This window comes from Cydia pomonella, chromosome 5 (genome assembly GCF_033807575.1).
Source record: "Cydia pomonella isolate Wapato2018A chromosome 5, ilCydPomo1, whole genome shotgun sequence".
Classification (NCBI taxonomy): Eukaryota; Metazoa; Arthropoda; class Insecta; order Lepidoptera; family Tortricidae; genus Cydia; species Cydia pomonella.
The window spans coordinates 18234848-18256433 of record NC_084707.1 but is presented as its reverse complement, the minus strand read 5'-3'; the positions used below and the strand labels follow the sequence as shown (position 1 = coordinate 18256433).

The 21586-nt window shown below is 39.5% G+C and overlaps 2 protein-coding genes across 3 annotated transcripts; both read right to left on the bottom strand.

Moving 5' to 3' along the window:
* Positions 1-751: 751 nt before the first annotated feature.
* On the bottom strand, positions 752-16379 carry LOC133517943 (uncharacterized). Of its 2 annotated transcripts, none has more exons than XM_061851427.1 (5): positions 16259-16379; positions 9781-12378; positions 9455-9690; positions 8851-9374; positions 752-2621 (listed from the first exon to the last, which is right to left on the bottom strand). In XM_061851427.1, exons 2-5 carry the CDS (start codon positions 12369-12371, stop codon positions 2286-2288), a joined length of 3687 nt encoding a protein of 1228 aa, XP_061707411.1. In that variant the 5' UTR covers positions 12372-12378; positions 16259-16379; the 3' UTR covers positions 752-2285. The 2 variants fall into 2 exon arrangements, with proteins under 2 accessions (XP_061707411.1, XP_061707409.1); XM_061851425.1 differs by lacking the exon at positions 16259-16379 and adding an exon at positions 14117-14707.
* LOC133517944 (ATP synthase mitochondrial F1 complex assembly factor 2-like) lies at positions 15988-20756 on the bottom strand. The gene is made up of 6 exons (XM_061851428.1): positions 20526-20756; positions 20165-20358; positions 19637-19747; positions 19110-19290; positions 16809-16924; positions 15988-16412 (listed from the first exon to the last, which is right to left on the bottom strand). The coding sequence occupies exons 1-6, from the start codon at positions 20602-20604 to the stop codon at positions 16266-16268; spliced, it is 828 nt and encodes a 275-aa protein (XP_061707412.1). The 5' UTR covers positions 20605-20756; the 3' UTR covers positions 15988-16265.
* Positions 20757-21586: the final 830 nt, after the last annotated feature.

The following is a 21586-nucleotide window of genomic DNA, read 5'->3' as shown; positions in this document are numbered from 1 at the left end:
GTTTTTTTTTAATACGTCATAAAGGAACCCTTCATGGGCGAGTCCGACTCGCACTTGGCCGCTTTTTTTTTCATTTAAGTTATATTTATACATGTATTTTATAGCCAAAAGAGTAAAAATAAGATACATACATTATTTTAATTAGTCATTGTATTAGAATTTTTATATACCTACTCGTAAATATATTTTGTAATAAAAAGTACAAAATTCATAAGTATTTTAATAAAAATCATAACACACGTTGCAACGATATACCTAATATTTAGTTCTTTTTTTATAAAGATAGTTATTTTCTTTATTAAATGTTAGGGAAGGTCCCATTTTGTCGCATTATTAAACTTTAGTAAAATTAACGTGTTTGGTATATTATTTTATTTTTAGCTTTGTTATTATTAATAAAATAAGCTTTGATACTTTTGTCATTAGTTTCTAGTTTTAATACGGTATCAAAAGTGTACTTTTTTTCAACTTCAAACCTAGGGTCCCACTTTGTCGCTTACATGGTCTATACACTTAAAATTGAGAAAAGATATAAAAACTAGGTTACAATGTGTAGCTGTAATGTTTTCTGAATAAGTAATGACATGAATGTTAATCTATAAGGTGTATGCGGGTAATTTCGGAAATTGGGTAATCCATTAAATCATTACTCGTTGTAATAAGAGTCCCTTTTCGAAAATATCTGCGACGTTTTACTATTTATTTTCCTTTAGGAACTACCCGAAATGAAGAGAGTAAAGAAAAACGTAACTTAGATTAATTATATTTTTATTACAGATAAATTGACATTATTAAGGTATTCAGAAATTATATTTGAACATGAATAAGTATTAGTTAATGACTTAGTCCGACCGAGATCTCGGTCTCGGCATTCTCGGCCAAAAATCGAGCCGAGATCTCGGTCTCGGCTCTCGGCCAACATGGGCCGAGATTCTTGCCGAGACCGAGACTAGGCAATGAGTTATCATTCGTGAATTTGAATTTTCCGCGCACGAGCGCCCCGCCGGGGTCTAAGCTACCCGCTGGTTGCATCGCCCGGTTGGTGTGACGTTTTTTGTGATTTTGATTGGTTTCGTACCCACATTTTAAGCCAATTACTTATCAAATAAAAGTGTTGGGATCGGATAGGCGCGGTTGCAAGTAATGACTTGTTCATGGGTCTTTTCATTTTGTGGTTGTTGTTATTGGTGAATCAATGAGTGTATATTGTTATCGGGATGTACAGGGCCGGATTTAGGGGAGGGCAACTGGGGCTACAGCCCGGGGCCCCCACAATAGAGACTTCGGAAAATTTACCATTTTATTTGGAAAATAATTTGGGGCCAAGGGGCCTCCACTCCTTTATTGCCCTAGGCCTCCAAACCTCTAAATCCGGCATTGGGGATGTAACTTAGATTAACTTGTTGTAAGTGGAAGATGACACTGGATATTTTGATACTAAATATATTTGTGTTAACGGGAAAAAGCAAAGCAGTACGTAAGTACAAAACGACACCTGTGGCGGATATTTTGGGTTACAATATAGAACTCTTTAATATTTTGATTATTATTGTTGTTCTTCTTTTTGTCCACATCCGTACTGAAAAAACCGGCCAAGTGCGTGTCTGACCACGCATAATGGAAGATTCCGTACCTTCATACAATACAAAAAAGCCGTACAAGCAAAAGAGCTTATGTTAGTGGCACTTTCGTGGTTTTAAAAAGATCAGGTTTTTTTTATAACTCTTAAATGGCTTAACCGACCATACTCAAAATAATTTTCCTGAAAAATTATTTGCTTATTAAGCTTTAGGGCCTACGCTAGCTGACGCGAACGCCCGCCGCGTGCGCACGCACGCGGGTGCTATTTGTAGGTGAAATCCGCCGCACGCGTCCGCTTCAGTTAGCGTTGCTCATACTATTTTTCGTTAACCCGCTCGTCCGCTCCGTGCACCCGCGCCAGCTAGCGGAGGCCCTTATTATTTAGATATTTTTTAATGGTTTTGCTCTCCCGGTTTAAAAGTTAGAGGGGATCACACTATTTTTTTTGGAGCGTTTATTTCCAAAAGTATTTACTTAATCAAAAAATTTTTTTTAGCCAACTTTATGTATTTTCAAAGACTTATCTAATGACGAGCCACATGATTTTTTTAAAACTTAGTTACACTTATATGGAGTATATATTTAAAAAAAAATCTTTCGTCTTTTTTTGTATTTTATAAATTCTCGGTCTCGGCCGAGAATCCCATTGAATCTCGGTCTCAGTCTCGGCCGTGACAAAAAAAGCGTTCTCGGTCGGACCTTAGTTAATGACAATAGCCACATGAAGGATGGCACCGCTTCCCGTCGACGCCGCAGCGGCAGCCGGCGCTGGTGTCGCCGCGGCCGCCCGGGCCCCAGCGCCGGCCGCGCGTCACCCAGCAGATCTCCGTCTTGCAGGCCGAACATTTGATCCAATCGCAACCCCACTTCTTCGTTATTATTGCACTGCACTCCGGACACTCAAGAGCTTCCCCGCGCGATATCAGCGTGTTGAGGAATGCCCTGGTTCCTTCGTCAGTTTCTTCCGGCTCCCGGTTGGCGGCTTCGACGGCTTGCTGCTTTGCGCGATACTGTTCACAAGTGTCGCCCTCGTGAATGGCCTGGAAATAAAGTAAAAATAATGTGAGCACAGTTGTCACCTGTTTCAGTTTGTCAAAAAATTTCGAACGAGTCACTAATATTTATTCTACTCGTCGACTGTAGGTAATGGTTGAATTAAGACTTCGTGAACCAAACTGAAATCGCATCGCATACCTAATACTTTTCACTATGGGCACAGACTAATAGTACTACCGTAATGGGCTCCTGACTCAACTGAAATATTCATAAGCCGCTGTAGTCAACTATAGTTCAAATTGATTATTTATGAAACGGGCATATGACACCCTTAAAATAGCTATATCCATAGAATACGAACACCTCTTAGTTCATGTTAGTCTCCATAGGCTACTGTGGCTAAAATCGAGCAAACAATCTAACCAAAACTTGACTTTAGCAAAGATCAAGTAACAGAGCCTCATGAGTTACGAGGTGTCGTTGACGCCGGGCGTCTATGAAGGTATCGCGGCTGCTCGCGTATCTTAGCTGTAATCTTTTTACTTTTAAGTATTAGTTAGTTGACTCATAAAAAAGGTATTGTATACAATAAGTGATATACTTAGTTAGGTCATAAGTTCCGTCACACAGGTTTTGACTGATAAAATGTAATACAAAGCTTTTAATAAAAAAAGTTAACCATGATTTGAAAGCTTGTTTTATACTGATCAAAACGTAATATAATTAGTTTAAAATTTAGATCGCGTCTTTATTTACTATTTGTTTACTTCGGGATTTTCGTTAGACGCGAATACGCGGCTGGATTGTGAAAAATTATACTTTTCTCCAATATACTCGGAAATGTTCACCTTATTGTAGCAAAAGTAGTACGGGAAGTTCTTCGTTATGGTCAAACTCAAATTAAAAAAAATTCAAACCATTATTGTCGTGTTTAAGCGGACGGGAAGTTATTACTGGGCTATAACCGCGAAAATCGAAGGTCGTCAATTGCGGGCATTATTCTCGGTCACTCTAATTACGTTTTAGTGGGAGTAAAAGAGAAAGATCCCCGCAATTTGCGAATTTCTGTTTTCGCGGTAGGCCCCCTGTATTGTTTTTTACTTTTTAAAAACATGTATCCACTAAGAAACACGCAATCAGCCAATTAATTATATAGCCGCGGGCCGCGTCTACACTCTTGTTCACGCCAGCACTGCGTGAAGACCGGATGACGATTTCGGGCTGCGGGACGCGGGGCGCAGCCGGCACCGGCGCCGCAGCGGCGCGGCTGCGGCCGCCTCCCACTCCACCAACGACGCACACAACAACATGTCGCGTCCGCGCATCAAGCGCCTTTATTTTTTACATTTTTTTAATATACATTTTTACTGTTTTCAGGGTTGTTTTTGTTGCTGCTCCGTCATCAGCCCCAATCCTGGACACTCTACAACGGTCTTACTGTAAGACCGTCGTGTATGATCGTGCAATACTGCTTGATAAAATCAAAGACTATATAACTTTTATATTTTTTTAAAGATCTCGTGCGTGCTCATACAGCTTATATTGCACAATTATATTGAATGAACGAATATTGAATGGTACTGAATGGCAGATTAAGTTGTGCCTTTAACTTTAATAATTGAAGAGAGAAATTGTTTTGGACGTTTTTGGTGTGAAGGTTCGATTTGAGTGCTGGTTGATGCTTAAATTATGATTATTTTACCTTATTTCCTCGTATGTTTGGAGAAAAGCACTATAAAGCCTCGGCTGGAACAGCAATTCGTGGATTCGTCTTCTTTGTCGGACTCCGCGTCGCGTCATCCGACAAATTCGAGACTCATCCTCGAATTGCTCTTTCCCGGCCTCTGCAATAATGTACTATTATAAAAGGCAGTAAAAATCAGTGTCATATTAATGACATAGGTACAATTGTTTATTTGTATGAACCTACTTTAATAGAACGTTATTTTGTCACCAGCATTTAGTTCTCCGACAAGTCTGTATTTCAGCTATTACCCTTCAAACTTAAGGTACTTTTCAGTGACACGCTAATTTTTGACTGCCATCCAACGAGTAGGTTTGGTAAATCACGTACATGCCATTATGGCAATACAATATACATGAATTTTATTGTAAATAATTCAGCATTAAATACCCTTTCAACCCATATATATCTTATACCTTTAAACGAGCAATTCTTGTATATATATATGTATATATATTTCTGTGATCTCGGAAACGGCTCTAACGATTTCGCTGAAATTTGGTATATGGGGGTTTTTGGGGGTATACAATCTATCTAAATTAGTCTTATGTTTGGGAAAACGCGTGTATTCGAGTTTTCATGCGTTTTTCTTTCGACGCAGAATATGGTCGCTAATTTCGTGTTGCCGGCCTTTGTTCGTCTGGTCCAGCGGGTTAAGACGCGGACTGCTAAACGAGTGTTACGGCTTCGAATCTCGCCCGGTGGCTAACTTTTTTTTTTATATGTTCAAGTTTATATATAATTTTTTAATTTTTATTGTTTTAGACAAGTTTAATTTAGTAAAAAAATGACCTATGTAATAAGAGAAATTGACAATAGATGGCGTTACTCTGTGACAAGTGATGTAAGGTTAAAATCGATTGTAAATAATAATAATTGTCAGTTCACATTTTACTTTTTAAGTTTATGTAGATTATCACCTATACACCACCATATTACAATAAATAGTTATAACCGAGCAAAGCTCGGTCGCCCAGGTACTATGACAATAAGGGATCTGTACCGATAGCTTTTTAACCGACTTCAATTTCATAGAATAGAATTTCATAGGTTCTGTATTCGGTTGTGGCTATTTTTTTTTATGTACGTTCACCGACTACTCCGACACCCGTGGTCCGATTTCAGTAATTCTTTTTTTGTTTGAAAGGAGTTACTTCCAAGTTGGTCCCATTTTAATTTGGTTCTGATCTGATGATGGGATCCATGAGGAATGGAATGGAAATGGATGGTATGGTGATTTTGGTGTTTTTCTTGCAAATCGAGCAGTTCCTCTCAAATACCATCAATTTGATGAAATGGATCTGATGATGATGATTTTGTTTAATGACAATGATGAAGATTTTTTTGTATGTACGTTCACCGATTACTCCGACACCCGTGGTCCGATTTGAGAATTCTTTTTTTGTTTGAAGTAAGTTACCTTCAAGGTGGTCTTATAATATTTTTGGTTCTGATCTGATGATGGAATCCATGAGGAATAGAGGGAACTCCTCAATGTTTAAAGGCACAGGTATGGTGATTCGACTGTATTCTTAAGAAACTCAAGCATTTCCTCTCGAAAACTACCAATTTGATGTAGTGCAACTGTAGCCTTACCACGAGTTTGACTCTACATATTAGCTGACGTGTTCGTAACATACTTTCCGATACATCTCGCTCGCACTAATAGGATGCCAGTATGAGCGAGATGCATAGAAAGTAAGTTACACTAGCGAATATGTCAGAGTCAAACTCGTGGTAAGACTAATTACTGATTATGAAGACCACGGGCGATATGTGGAACTTCCCTCTTATAATTGGGTATATTATGATTTCTGATGTAGGTAGTGTTGGAAATAAGATGTGAGGGGTAGATGTGAGAGGTTTGTGAGGTAGACGGTGGTAATAAAGGTAGACGAGGGTCTGAGGTTGGGGGTTGTGGGGTTGGGGCTCGAGTCAGAGTTTGAGAGGTTAGGGGGTTGAGGGGGCGGTGAGTTGATGAGTCGGGGAAGGAGGGGTTGGGAGTTGAGGAATCGGGGGGTAGGAGATGAGTGGCCGGAGGTTGGAAGTAGAGGAATTGGGGGTTAGGATTAGGAGTTAAATGGTCAGGGGTTGAGGGGTCGGGGAATGGTGGTTGAATGTTCGGTGGTTCAGGGTCAAGGGTTTCAGTGATCAGTGGCGAGGGGGAGGATCGATTTAGAATAGTAGTAGTAGGAATGAATTCCCGAGGAAAATCCTGATTATTTATGAAAGTTAACGACTTAAGTGTAAAACATGATTGTGATTTTCATTCATGCGTCACGCGTCACTCATAATCTTAAAATTAACTAAAAATGGTAAAATAAAAACTACGCAATGCAACTACGGCAAAAATACGATCTATATCCATTCGGATAGCCAGGCGGCACTCTTAGCCCTAACCTCTGATGTTACTACATCAAGGCTGATCGAGAACTGCAGGCAGCTACTGAACAACCTTGATGGAGCCAGGAACAAGGTTGTTCTACGTTGGGTCCCGGTCCCGGGGCATGCGGGTATCGCTGGAAACGAAAAGGCCGACGAACTCGCGCGAGCAGGGGCTAAGGGAAAGAACTTCAGTCCTGAGCCTTTTTGTGGTATTCCCAAAAGCCTAACGCGCCTCACCCTAAAGACCTATACCCTAATTTATAATTAAATTCCATCAAATCTACCAAGAAATGTCACTGTCACAATGACATCTGTCAACGTCAGTATGACAGACCAGATGTCATCAACCTTTTTGGAATCATAAAAAATATTATTACGAACATAATAAACCGTTTTTGTATGGAATACAGAAATTACGTCAAAATATGTGACCGAAACCCGGTTTCACCCGGTCACTCCATTTTCTATTCCTTTAAGGAAACGCTGCCAACTACATAAATGAAGGGTTTTTGTTAAATGTGTCGCCTATATTTCGACTCCTAGATGTTTGTTATGTTAGTTATGTATATAACTAAATATTTATTCACTATACGTACAAAATTACGCACTTAATCTTTAAGCACTTATAATTTATACAGTACAAGCCTTACTCAGTTGGGGACTAGAGTATTTTTAAAACATGCTGGGTGAGGTGGTATCTCCATACAATTTCTTTTTAAAATGCCAAATTTCGCAAAATTGTATTTAGATGACATCTGTTCTTTTCTGATTACCCTTTCTGTTTGAAAAATACTACAAGTAACAGACGTCAGATGCCAAATGAAGTGACAACTTGACTTGACAAGTGAGTATCGTGGCCGGCGTAAATCTATCATGGTAACTATGGAGTGTGGAATTAAGAGGAGTGGCATCTCTTATGGTAGAACTGTTGCAAAGGTGTCCAGCTGTCAGCTATAAATAATAGTTCCAAATCTCTCCAGAGTAGCGCTAGAGTAGCTAAGAACCTAGGCTCTATTGACGGAGTGAAGTGCGCTGTCTATGGTTTGATTTTATTGTTCAAGTATTCTAGGTATTGTAGCGCCACCTATTTAAAGTTTTTTGATGACTCTTTTTGGTATATGGAGATTTATTTCCTTACATCCACCTTCCGTAATGGTAACCATAACGGCGTATTACACTATTCTATAGTTGTCGTTTTCGAATTTACGTTTTAAGGTATAGAAATAATACTAATACTACACATCTTAAGACGATAATGTTATTATATTAAAACGGAATACCTAATGTTGTTTAGACCTGAAGTATTGCCATTTCAAAACGAACATTTCTACCTCAAAATAGTTTAAATTCAATATTAATTTATGGGACTGCTTTTTTAATAAGTCTAATTATTTGAGCTTAGCATTTAAGTGTTGTATTTCAAATTAGTAGTAAATGATTTATTTACGTGCATTCTTTCGCCAATAATATATTTAATATTTATGGACCGTTTCATTTTACTGGCAACACAGTGGTAAATATGATGGAATTTAATTATGATTCAGGGTATACTGTCACTACAAAACCATTCAACTCTGGAGAGAAACTACAGGCTTGAATTATTCCAAGGCGCTTATCAAGGCCTTTAGCAAAAAGGCGGCCTCGAACGCCTTAGCGCCGTCTAGAAACCAACTACGCAACTTGGTAAGGGTGCTTACTAGGCTCTGCGGCCTAAATAAGCACATGCTCACTATGGGGAAACGTGACATGGGGCGGTGCAGACTCTGTATGGAGGCAGAGGAGACGCTTTTGCACATCCTCGCAGAATGCCCTTGCCTAATGCGCACTCGTGACTCAATCCTGGGCGGACACTTATTGCGTCCGGAGGAGTTAGGGTCTCTCGAGATCAAGATCCTGCAGCTGTTTGAAGTTGCAGGTTTGGATCGAGAGTTGTAGTAGGTGGCGACCACAATAGATCAGGAATGGTCGTATATTTAGGCTGTAGAGCCTTACATAGCCCCTGACAAGGAAGAAGAAGAAGAAGAAGGCCACTCAGCTAGCTTCGTGTACATAACACGGTACTATAGAGCCACTCGATGAACTCACAGCCTAAATCGATTGCACGAATTGAATTGATTTATATAAATGCAATGTTTTGGTTATACCTGACATGAAACGCAGTTTGTCCGCTTGCAAACAGGGCAGGGGAACCTCGTAACACCCGGTTCACACAGCGCCCATCCCTGGCAGTCGGCTGTTCGACAGTGGAATGCGTTTCGAGTGCCGCTCTCCGCGGCAGCCAGTCCTCTCGCCAACCATCGCTCATATTCCTCTAGAGATACAAGTGCACGGATTTCCCGCTCCTGCAGAAACCCAGGGCAGCCCATGGCGGGGCATGAAACTGCTGGCTCCTCGGAGTGCTTCACGACGTCTGAGAGACACTCCATGCAGAACATGTGAACGCATTCTCTTAGAACCGCCCCTTTGCCGGGTTGGTAATTCTCCATACAAACTCCACACTCAAACACTTCAGCATTCGGAACAAGAGCGCGGCGCTCCAGAAGGACTAATTCGGCATATACATCAGTTGCTTTGTTTTCTCCATTTGGTTGGTCTACGTTCTGATTCTTTCCCTCTGTTTTATTATTTGAAGAAGATCCCAGGCGCACATCACTTTGCTTATTTGTATCTGAAAGAGAAAAGTAAAAATCTTTGAAAATCAACAGAGGAAAGTTATGAAAATTCAATTTAATTCAATTATTTGCTTACCTGGCTCCACCAAGCAGAGATAAAACGGCGCGTCAAACTTCGGGCCAGCCAGCGTATTGAGGGGCGTGCTGTCGTCGGTGCATAGAGTCCTTCCCACGATCCACCGTTGTAAGTGGGCCGCCAGACCAAATGACGCGTTCGCTTGACGCCGCAAATCGCCCATTACGGATACCCGGGGCATATTAATCCGTATAGGCCCCCTAGCCGCTTCTCTATCTTCAATCCATACTTCTATCCTAATTAATGAAATAAGAGTATCTACTTAGGTTTATTTAATTATCTAGGTACCTTATCATTACAGGAAAAGCAGGCACAAAATAACTTACGAAACGTTATCATTTCCGGCTGCATCCTTTTTATTAGATGTTGAGGGTTCGTTTATTTTACGTTCGTTATAGACTGGTATATTTTCCAATACTTCAGATTTAGGCTGCATAGGGGCTGGTTTCTTTTCAATCAGAGTTTTACTTGATGATGCTGCAATATTATCAGGCGATGTGGTGTTTGATTTCTTAGGATCATTTGGTTGTGTTGTGTCTTCCATCTGTGTCTTGTTAGAGACAGAATCATTGGTTTTCTTAATTGGGTCAGTTAATGATGTAGACGGTGCACCAACAATTTGTGATGAAAATGACAGTACGGAACAGGATAGTCTTAATTGCGCTAGCTTTGCGGCGGCATCAGCAGCCGCTCTTTCATCTCCTTTAGCGATGGACTGTTCAAGCTGGTTAATCAAATCTCTTCTTCTTGAATGGAGATCTAATTTCGGTATTTCACCGGATACTTTATATGGCGCATTTTGAGAGAGTGATTTCTTCTGCTGGTTTCCGATATTATCAATATTCATTCGTTTATCATGTACAGACGGGCCAGGAGCTGAAAATGTTTTTGTTTGGGGGCCAGATGAAGAGATTCCAAAGGAAGCTGAACTTGTGGGAAGTAAGGGTGTCCCATTATTTATTTCTGCATCAGGTTTTAAACTACTTAGCTTATTGTTAACATCTTGGTCTTTTATAATTGTTATATTTCGTTTACACTTAGCAGCAATATCAAAAACTACATTCGAAGAAGTTTGCGTTGTACTGGTTGCTTTTAGCGGTTTTTGCGTTGTTTGTTCTTGAGTCTTATGCTCAGCTTTTTGCCCTGAAGTGGCAGTCGCAGCAACTAAGGGTTTTGCTTCGTGTTCTGCTGTTGTTGTTTGGTTACTATAAGATCTCTGATCCTGGGTTCCAAATTGTAAGTTGTGTGGTATTTTTTGTAATTGTTTTTCAATTGTTGGGCTTGAATTTAGTAATGAGGATATTTTTAATGGTACCTTTGAAGGAGCATTGCCAGATGTGGAAGAATCACTGTCAATCTTATATTTACTTTCAGGGATAATCGAGTGTTTTGTGGCTGAATTTGACTTAGTAATAATATTTTTATCGTCGAAAGCAGTAGGCGAATTCATACTTAATTTTCCTTGTTTGGTTTCCGCAATTCTAAAATGTTCTAATTTTACTATATCCCTGGAAGGTATATGTTGTAACACTATTGGTTGTGTTACTACAGCTGTTTCCGTGGCCGATGTCGATACTGTGTTGGTAACGAACATTGCATCTTTATTTCTACTTTCTTCTTCGATATTTACTGATGTACTGTTGGTATCGTGTATTACTTTTTCTTCTTTTATTTTAGTTCCTATTCTAAGAGTAGGAGCTTCTACAACAGAAGGCTTTGAAATTTCTTTATGATTATTTATTTTATTATCATTAACCTCGTGTTTAGCTCTCTTAGGTAAGGAATTCTTAATCTCTTTAAGCATTTCTTTTAATTTTTGTTTTTCTTCAACTACGTTTACTCCGCTCGCCGAGGCAACATTTGTCATTACTGTTTGTGTATTACTAGAAGCTCTATTGGCTAAACGACGATCATTGTCATTTTTGTTTAATTGTATTTTCTGTTCAGTTATACAATATCCGCATGTTACGACAGAATCATTATATTTTCGAAGACACCTTGTGCAGAACCACATGTCTCCTTTGGACGGTGTCACTAGTTCTCTGGACGTCCCCGCGGCCCTTTCATTACTTCGATCTAAAGCTTTTAATTTACACGACTCTATTATTTCAGCGGCCTGCTTGTCCAGCTCACTTATACTGGGCAGTATCCTTTCAGGAACGGTGTCGACGGCCGAATTCCTCTTTCTGCCCTCAAAAATCTGTTTCAAGAAACTTTTTTCCGTTCGCGGTTTAGAATCTTTATTTTCTTTCTTAATATATTTTTCTGGTTTGCAATCCATGCTTTCGGTTCTCCGCAAAGCGGGATTGACTAAATCTGTATCTGTTTGGACTAGAAGCGGTTCCTCGGGTATCGGAGCGTTCCTGCCGAGCTCACTGAGCGGCCGTCGAGGAGGCTGTGGCGCGGGGCGCTTGCGGGAGCGGCGCGGCGCCCCGAGGGTGGCGGAGCGGGCGGGGGGCGCCGGCGCCCGTCGCTTGCCGGGCACGTGCGCCGCACGCCGCTGCACACACTCGCTTGTGGCTCGGCGCTCCCTCTCCTTCCAGTTGTTCTCGCTGGATTTACGCGCCGGAGGTAGGCTAAAAGCGTCGTAACCGTTATCTCCCCTGAAGAGTCCGTATTTGCGATGGAGCGTGAGATCGCGGTCGTGCTGCAGTCTGGAGTTCCTGTCGCGTAAGCGCTTCTTGTAGGAGTCGGTCGGGGGACCGGGCGGGGGCAGGAGAACGGGGGCGGCGGGGTGGCGGTAGCGGTCGGGTGATAGAAAGGCGATGCTGGCGACGGTGCGGTCGGAGCCGACGCTGGAGAGGCTGTCGCTGGAGGCGCCCGAGTCGTCGCGGCGTAGCCACGAGATGAGCGACCACAGCCCGCCCGACAGCGGCCGCGCGCGCCCGGCCTCCGCCTCCAATGCCGCGCCGCTCATCACACCACTGAAAAACAATAGGTACACATCTTTTCAAATGATGCTTGAGAATAAATAAACGAACTAAAAATGTCAATCAATTACAACAATATATGAATCGTTATAATATATTATATATGAATCGTTTAAAATATGTATAATTATTGAAACTTTAAATAAAACAATTTAAGCCGGTTATTTGTATTGATATACCTAATTAAACAAAATAAAACCGGCCGAGAGCATGTCGGGCCACGCTCAGTGTAGGGTTCCGTAGTTACTCTTCCGTCACAATAAGCTAAACTGGAGCTTAAAGTATGGTAGATTGTTAACCAAGGGATGAACTGTGGGTGTACGTCTTTTTACTATGAAGGGGAAACTTTTTGCGATAACTCAAAAACAGCAAAACTGATCATATCCGCTATAGTTTTCATTTAATGTCTTTCTTAAGCTCTACTTCCAAGACTTTTTTCATATTTTTTGGACCTATGGTTCAAAAGTTAGAGGGGGGGGGACACATCTTTTTTTTCTTTCGGAGCGATTATCTCCGAATATATTCACTTTATCAAAAAATGTTTCTCGAAAACCCCTATTAGTTTTGAAAGACCTTTCCAACGAACCCCACACTCTAGGGTTGAAGCGAAAAAAAAATTTCACCCCCACTTTACGTGTAGGGGAGGTACCCTAAAAAAAATTAAATTTTTAGATTTTATTGTACGACTTTGTCGGCTTTATTGATTTATATATCCATGCCAAATTTCAGCTTTCTAGCACTAACGACCACGGAGCAAAGCCTCGGACAGACAGACAGACAGACAGACAGACAGACAGACAGACAGACAGACGGACATGGCGAAACTATAAGGGTTCCTAGTTGACTACGGAACCCTAAAAAAGGTAATATCCCGATATTCTCTTTTTATTACCTACTCATTTTCAGAATTCTTTAGTCTCGGGACAAATTTCTGGATTTTTTTTAATACCACGACGGTGGCAAACAGATATACGGCCCGCCTGGTGGTAAGCAGTCACCGCAGCCTATGGACGCCTGCAACTCCAGAGGTGTTACACGCGCGTTGCCGACCGTTTAAAAACCTGTACACTCCTTTTTTGAAGAACACTATACTGTAGACCCTCGGAAAACCTCGGAAGGGAGCTCATTCCACAGCCGGAGCGTCCGCGGGAGGAAGTTCCTCTTGAAACGCACAGTACGCGATCATTTAGGTTCTAAGGTGTGAGGATGAACACCCTGCCGACGGCGACCGGTGCGATGATAGAAAGTGGCCGTTGGCATCATGTCAAACAATTCCTCAAAGCACAGGCCATTGTACAAGCGGTAGAACACACACAAGGAGACAAAATCTCTCCTTAGGCTTAATAGGTTCAATACCGCTTGTGAGTTTGGGATCGTCACTTTGGACTGAGTCAAAGGGTCCAAGCTGGCATGCAGGTGCTCCTGCCCAAAGGTGACAGCAATACTCCATATGGGATCTGACTTGCGATTTATATAGCAGCAGTCTTTGCCCCGGAGTAAATTATCGCCTCGCTTTATTGAGCACACCGAGTTTTTTGGATAAATTATTTAATTAAAATAAGTAGGTATTTTAATAACTATTATAAAAATATTAGGTACCTTCACTTCACTATTACCTATGCAATAGTAACACAATAGAAATGATATCGTCATAAATGAATAGGTACCTATTATCGTGTTGAAATAACAACATAAGCGTTTTATTTTTGTAGCAGGAAGATCTAACACTTACCGACGAGCCGAAGAATGATGCACGGATGTAAATAGGCAAACTTCGAAACTAGAACATATTAGCCCCGTTTTCACACATCACGTCTAACCTCAAAGCAAATCCTTGAAATTAACTTTATCACTCCCATCACTTCAGTAATTACTGTTTTTTGATATTGTGATGCAAAGTAAGTTTTAAAGAGTAAAGTTCGTCAACAAAGCGGTTGGAAAGCTCGTAGCTTTGAACAAAGCATGGCGCGCGCGCTCGCGCTGCACTGGCTCGCGCCGCCGCCCGCCCAGGGACATTGTTCTACACGCTTACATAACGTAGCGAGTTTGGCGGCTTACGTTAACCATTATAAGCGCGCTCTTCGATTACGCACAACGACTACTGACGTCGCGATCACAGCAAAACTGGTCCGCTGAGCGTGCGACTCGGTAAGCGACGGAAGCACGCGGTCAGCTATATTTAGCGGAACTTCGCGAGTGTTTTTGCTATTTTCATTTCATTCTTCTGCGCCCCGACCTCACTTAAATTTGGCTTCCTGCCGATTTTTATTCGACGTAGGGGATTGTTTAAAGCGGTCAAGCTACTGCTGAATACATTATTACAAGTTAGATTCCAATGCATTTTATGGGCATAATTTATTATGTAGGTACAAAGTAACATTTTGATTTCTAATATTTTCTAGGGCCATTTAGTACAGACAGTTTTTTTTTACCTATGTCGGAATTTGTACCTCGAGTATTAGTGTCCCGAATAAAGGTGATCGTAGAAAAATAATTTATCTAGAAAAAATGTCACTGACAGAAACAAAACACGTAAAAGAAATAGGTACCTATCTCGTAAAAAATCTATTCTCGGCTCATAAATACATTCATGATTACTCCTAAAAAAAAACAATACCAAAAAATTACATCCGTCTGACCCAATTATTTTCGACCTTAGATGCGAAATGATGTGTCACACGTTGATATTGACTGAAAAAATTATTTCACTTTTAGTTACATGTATGGACTGCCCCCCTTAAAAACACATTTTTAATTTTAACTTCTAAATTTAATAGCAAGTCACAAAATACACCTGTTCCAAATGTCATTCTAATATACAAAATATATAATTATACCTTAGGTTTAGTTTTGGAGATAAATAAATGCCTGCAGCCTGTGACATACCTACGGAATTACGGACAGACGGACACGACGAAACTATAAGGATTCCATCTTGGACGCCGAACCTTAAAAAGGGTTACATTTGAATGTGTAGTTCGTGCCTAAAGACAGCTTTCAAGATTGTGAATTGAATACTGATTTCATAAAATGTGGACGGCGAGGCGGCGACGACAGCGCCGTTTTCTGAATGGAATTATTGGTTTTGTGGTGAAACAGGCCATCTGCTAGCGAAATCAACATTTTAAAATAACAAAAACGGATTTGTTGACTCACAAGATTCGGACTTCCGTGCGCAAATAACTTTTTTTAATAAAATTTCCTGCACTGTTTAGATACATGCATTATGGGGCGACTATAGACGTACCTATCCCGTAAAACTAAAAAACCGGCCAAATGCGATTCATACTCGCGCACGAAGGGTTCCGTTCCGTATCATCATCTATAAAAACGGCAAAAAATCATGTTTATTGTATGGGAGCCCCCTTAAATATTTATTTTACTCTGTTTTTTTAGTATTTGTTGTTATAGCAATAGATCATCTGTGAAAATTTCACTGTCTAACTATCACGGTTCATGAGATACGACCTGGCGACAAGCGGACGGACAGCGGAGTCTTAGTAATAGGGCCCCGTTTTACCCTTTGGGTACGGAACCCTAAAAACGAATATCAATGGTCACAAACCGTATTATAAATTCGTAAGCAAAAAGTAAAATCATAAGTAGGTAACAAGTATTTATATTTTTTACACATCTGTACGCACTTTGATCCAGGACCCGGGACACGTTTGACCTCATATTTACAGTTCAAATGCGGTATTTACAACCAAGTTATATTGCTTTTTCACTAGAGATGTACGAGAAACGAAACCTCTTACGAAACTACTGCTAAGCAACCTCTTTTAAAGAAGTGCTTGACTGATTGAAATCGAACTGTGATCACTACAAAGTTAATATTTGACTCGCTAAGACCATTTTGGTCGTGAGCGCTCACGGCAGGGCTAGGCGGTCTCGGGCGGCGCGGCCTTGGCGCGCGCGGAGTGCGCCTCGCCCGCGCCCGCCACCGCCAGCAGCGCGGCCGCCACGCGCGCCGTCAGCTCCGCCTGGCTCAGCTCGTGCGCCCAGGGCACGCGGCCCCACCGAGACAGCTGCAAACAAAACTACTTTTTATCTGACTGAGAAATGTATGAGAATATTTTCGAGTGTACGTATTAGGAACTTATTCAGGTATGTGCTCCTTAAGGTGTTTGTTAGGGCTAGTAGCTTTGCGAAATTAAGTTTAACCACATTTGATTATTGTGGAATATTATTGTTATGTATTGTTGTTTGTGGGAATTTTTAATTATTAATAGTTTCATTGTCATTACTTTTTGTATACGAGTAGGTGCTAATATAGTCTAAGGAATTGTAACTAACATTTTTCTTTATGGGCCCCCGGCCTGAAATAAACGAATAAGTAGAACTTAATTTAATTAAGTAGACACTTGTTACATTTTTTTTTAATTATTTTATGCTACTAGAATTTCTCGTAATAAAACACTAACCTGGTACTCTTCCTCGAGGCGGCACAGCAACACTGCCTCTTTCGGCTCCAGATGACGCTCCACGCACGCAATCATCAGTATGGGGGACTTCAGGGCTTCTACGCCGAAATAAATTGCTACAACAATATTTGTTAAAAACTGTTACAACTGCTACAATTGTTAAAACAATTCAAATCAATAGTTTCCAAGACAATCTACTATAAATATATATATATGGAACCCAAGAAGTGATAAAAGTGGCAAACGAGAAACAATTTTTGTCTTTTTAATTATTGTAATAAAGTACACCCGCCATTCTGACTGTCAGGATGGCGGGTGACCTGTTTTTTGATGATAACTTTAAGTGGCAGGAAAGAAAATATATATAAAAATTACATGTTTTTTTACGCGTTTGCACCAGCATTAGAGTTAGACCAATATAAGTCTGCAATGATTTTGATACCATAACTCGTGAGAATCAAGAGTGGCGGGTGTAATTAAATAAAATCAAATGAAAAGCATACCATATTTTTGTACCTAATTTGTACTATTTAGTACCTCGTTTAAAAAAAATTGTAAGTACCTCACGGTACTTAAAGTTATCATCAAAAAACAGGTCACCCGCCATCCTGACAGTCAGAATGGCGGGTGTACTTTATTACGCTATGATCCCGTGGTTATTGATAATTTCTATAAAAGCCAAATTTTTGTACCTTTTTTGTACCTTCACATTCAATTATAATATGAGCCATTTTATTTGTTGTTTCTAAGTTTTACTCATTTTATATTTTGCTTGCTATTACAATTTTGCAGGCGTTATAATTTTTCACGTTATCAATCTCATTTTTAAGAAAAACGCAAAGGTACAATTATTTTAATTACGCCAGGATTTAGTACCTTTAATGTTTAATCTGTTAAGTTCAAATAAGTCAGAAAATCATGTCTTAGAAAAGAGCAGGCGCAATTTCAAAGAAATCTTCCTAAGAAAAATCATGCACTGTTCAAAATGTTCGTTTTTCACTGATTGTTGTCGATTAATCAAATAAAAGCCGCAAATTATGCGTGTTTGTCGGAATATTATTGTGATGAGACTGATGGGTTCTATACTTCCTTGGGGGATATCGATGATGTCCTTACTTTGCTGAACAATGCAAAGTACCATATATATTTCTTCTATGACTACGCCTAGTGGCTCTGTGAGATGTATTCCTGGCGATAAGATCGATATGCTTAAGCATGTAAAAAAAAAGAGACTTCGTTGAGTCATTTTCACAGCGTACTCACAATGGTCTTAAGCGCCATAGACCGTAATGGCACTTAAGTCCTTTACGCTATTTTTCCACCATATTGAACATTTTCCAAAAAACGAAACGACAGAAAAAATATATGTGGCTATTGAACCCGCTTACAAAATTTCACGAGAAACGGTTGAGATCTATTTATTCTTCTTCTTCTTTGTCGTTGTACTCTTTGCCATGGTAAACTGATGATGATGATGATGAATTTTGTTAGCATGGGCACTGCGCACCATCATATAAATGGCAGCCGGCCATCATTGTTTTTTTTTCATTATTGTTCCGGTTCAATTTTACTCATCAATTCGTGACGTATACCATTTGCAAGCATATTAAATGTACTCATATTACCCATATTACCCGGTTGTTTAAAATCTGAGTCGTGAAATTAACAACTTTAAAAATATTAAAGAAAATGTTACATTTTTACCTAAGAGGTTTGCTTAGTGACTGATAATTTGAGAAAGAGTCAATATAGTAAATATAGGGTGAAAGTTTTCAGAATAAAAATTATTTATTAAATTTCTAAAATTACCTTAGATTTTGTTACCATACAACTATAAACATATATGCCAGGACTCCAACCGGGCGATACAACCAACTGGTGGCTTAGAAACGGACGCTCGTGCGCGGTAAATTCAAATTCACCAATGGCTAGCTCATTACCTAGTACCAAGTAGCCAAAATGGGCCGAGATTCTTGCCGAGACCGAGATCTCGGTCCGATTTTAGGCCGAGATCAAAACCGAGATCTTGGTCGGACCTTAATACCCATACTTATGTTCTACAAAAGATTTTATAATATGTGCTAGATGCAAAGCTATTTACATGGATACAGTAATAAATATGAAAGTTATGTTAACTTTTTCATACAGATTACAATGGGCCCTTACACCATACAATTTAAATGAATATCTCAGGAGTAATAATTGTGGGCTTAAAGGCATACCCATATAACTATTTTAACATTATATACCGCGATGTGGATCCCAAACCCTGATCATAAGAATAAGTAAACAAAGATATACCATTAAGTGCAGGGAAGTCAAATGACAGAAAGTATCGTGCCAATACTGCTCGGGTGTCCGTAGCCACAGGTGGGAGTGTCAAGCCCTTGGATGTCTCTTGGGTAACATTGAATCTCTTTTGAAACCATTCTAGTACTGGTGTCCATTTCTTTGCTTGCAGTGCTCTTAATTCCTCTTCTTCCTATAAAATTACAAGGACTTTCTTATTTATTATAGTAGCTGGAAATCTTTTGAAAGTAGGATAATTTAAGGAGTAGTATAAGAGAGAGAGAAAGAGAGAGTACTTAGGATTTTTTATAACAGATTACATACTAAAATATACACTTAGTAAGATTTTAAACTTAAAAATATTTTTAAAATTGCCCAGTTTTATATGGTATACCATACAAAATATTTTAAGTATGATATGACATTAATGTACCAGTGCTTGGCACTGCACTATTAGTTGGTATCTTCAATATTATTCATTTAAGTTGCCATTTAACCTTTTATTTTTTTAGTTAAAATGATACACAGAATTACTTTACCTCTGAATGAAACAGGAGTGTGTCTGTAGGTAGAAAGTCAAGTAAATAACTAGCAATGTCATGTGAAGTCAACTTCCCAGGGTTGTCTATGGCTGTATTGCACAAAGCTGTCTGAAAATAAGTAGAAGAGTAATTATTTAAGGTGTTTTTCATAAACACACTACAAGCCTCAATAAGTATGAAGGGTAGAGGTAAAGAAAGGATTAAACATTGATTAACTATCAATTAGTTATTAGTTTGTTTAATTTTATTCATAAAACATAAAACTGTGATACAAGTTTTTCTTTTTGTATGTAATCTAGTAACATGTATAAATGCCATACAATAAATAAATAATAAGGAGGTTAGTGTATTAGCTGTATAGATTAAGATGGATTGTGGTAGTGACGCCCCCTACACAGAGTTTTGTGTAATAATCCCTATTAGCGGACTGATCAATTTCACTCAGCAGAGAACTATGAATTTTACAGCAGAAGCAGTGAAATACGCCCTTATATATCATAATGCAAAGCACTCTTTAGACTTTACCAGGTGCATGGTGGGCTGTGTGATGTGTTCGAGCTGTGCGTCCCACTCGGCGGCGACGGCGCGCGCCAGCGGCTCGCTGCTCACCGACAGCACGCTGCCGTTCGGCGTCTTCAGTCGCCGGTGGTCCAGCGTCACTTCCCACTTGCTGTCGCTCTGGACGATGCCAGTGTTGCGGTAAAACCTCTTGCGGGTCACTATAATGGCAAATCACCAATATAAAATCCAGGCCAAAATGTAACATGATGATGATGTAAACTGATGCAAATTTATTTAGTGATTGTCTATTATTAGTCTAATCTAGATTATATTATATTGGAAAGACATATAAAGTGTAAAAAAGTAAATTTTTAAAAATTCTAACCATAATGTTGACGAGGGAAGAATTCGGTAAGACGCGCTCTAATTAAACTAGAGAATGACTTTGTTGTAAACGCCTGCATTTTCAAAATAACTTATTAATACTTTATGTGTAGAAATTATTTTAGTTGCATATTTATAAGAACATTTTTTTACTTGTAGCACAGACTCATAAGAGATACTGAAGAACGTAGTGACTATTTGCTTTTTGGAGATATTATGGCTATCTATAGTATCTATAATACTAATCGTAGTGACAGTGACTTAACAAAGTGTTGCCAGGTGAGCGGAAGAGAATTATCATTGAGTGTCAAAATTATCGTACCGATGAAAAAAATATCGTACGCCTATTAAAAAGGCACTACTCCCAAAATTTCTTGCAAAATAAGCTTACATGTCCAATGTATAATCAAACAAAAACGCAATTTTCGTCTAAATTGCGCAAAAAAACAGTTTTATATTTGTGTATTGTTGTGATAGATCCAAACTGTTTACAGGAAATTTCGATATTGTTGACGTAACCCAAGGAGCAGAACTTGAGCCGAACACCCAAAAAGTGCTAATTGTAGCCTATTTCGCAAGGAAAGTTTGCTTCAAAAACTAGACTTTTTTGGTGGCATCGTCTAAGGGCTGAAATTATCGTACTTACTTAATATAATGGTGAACGATTCATTAACATTTACAGATTTAGGCTGTAGGCCTGCCCACGTCTCATGATATATATTAACACTAAAATTCGCTAAAATATCTTCCGCACTCAAATTTATTTACGTAGGTATAATAGAGAATTATCTCTTTTTATAAAACTGCTACTCAATTTCTCCAAAATATTAAAACTAGACAACGTTAATATTCAAGTTTTCACTTCCTTTCTTTTCACTCCCGGAGTGCAACACGATTTTTTTTGCAATATTATACGTATCAATGCTGAAAGGCATCATTAACGTATTTTGAAAATACACGAAAATGGGCAAGAACGCGAAAAGTAGACACTGCTTCAAAGTTTAGTATCGATTTTTTTTTGCAGAATATCCTTTGGTATTTCGCTTAATATAATATCTCCAA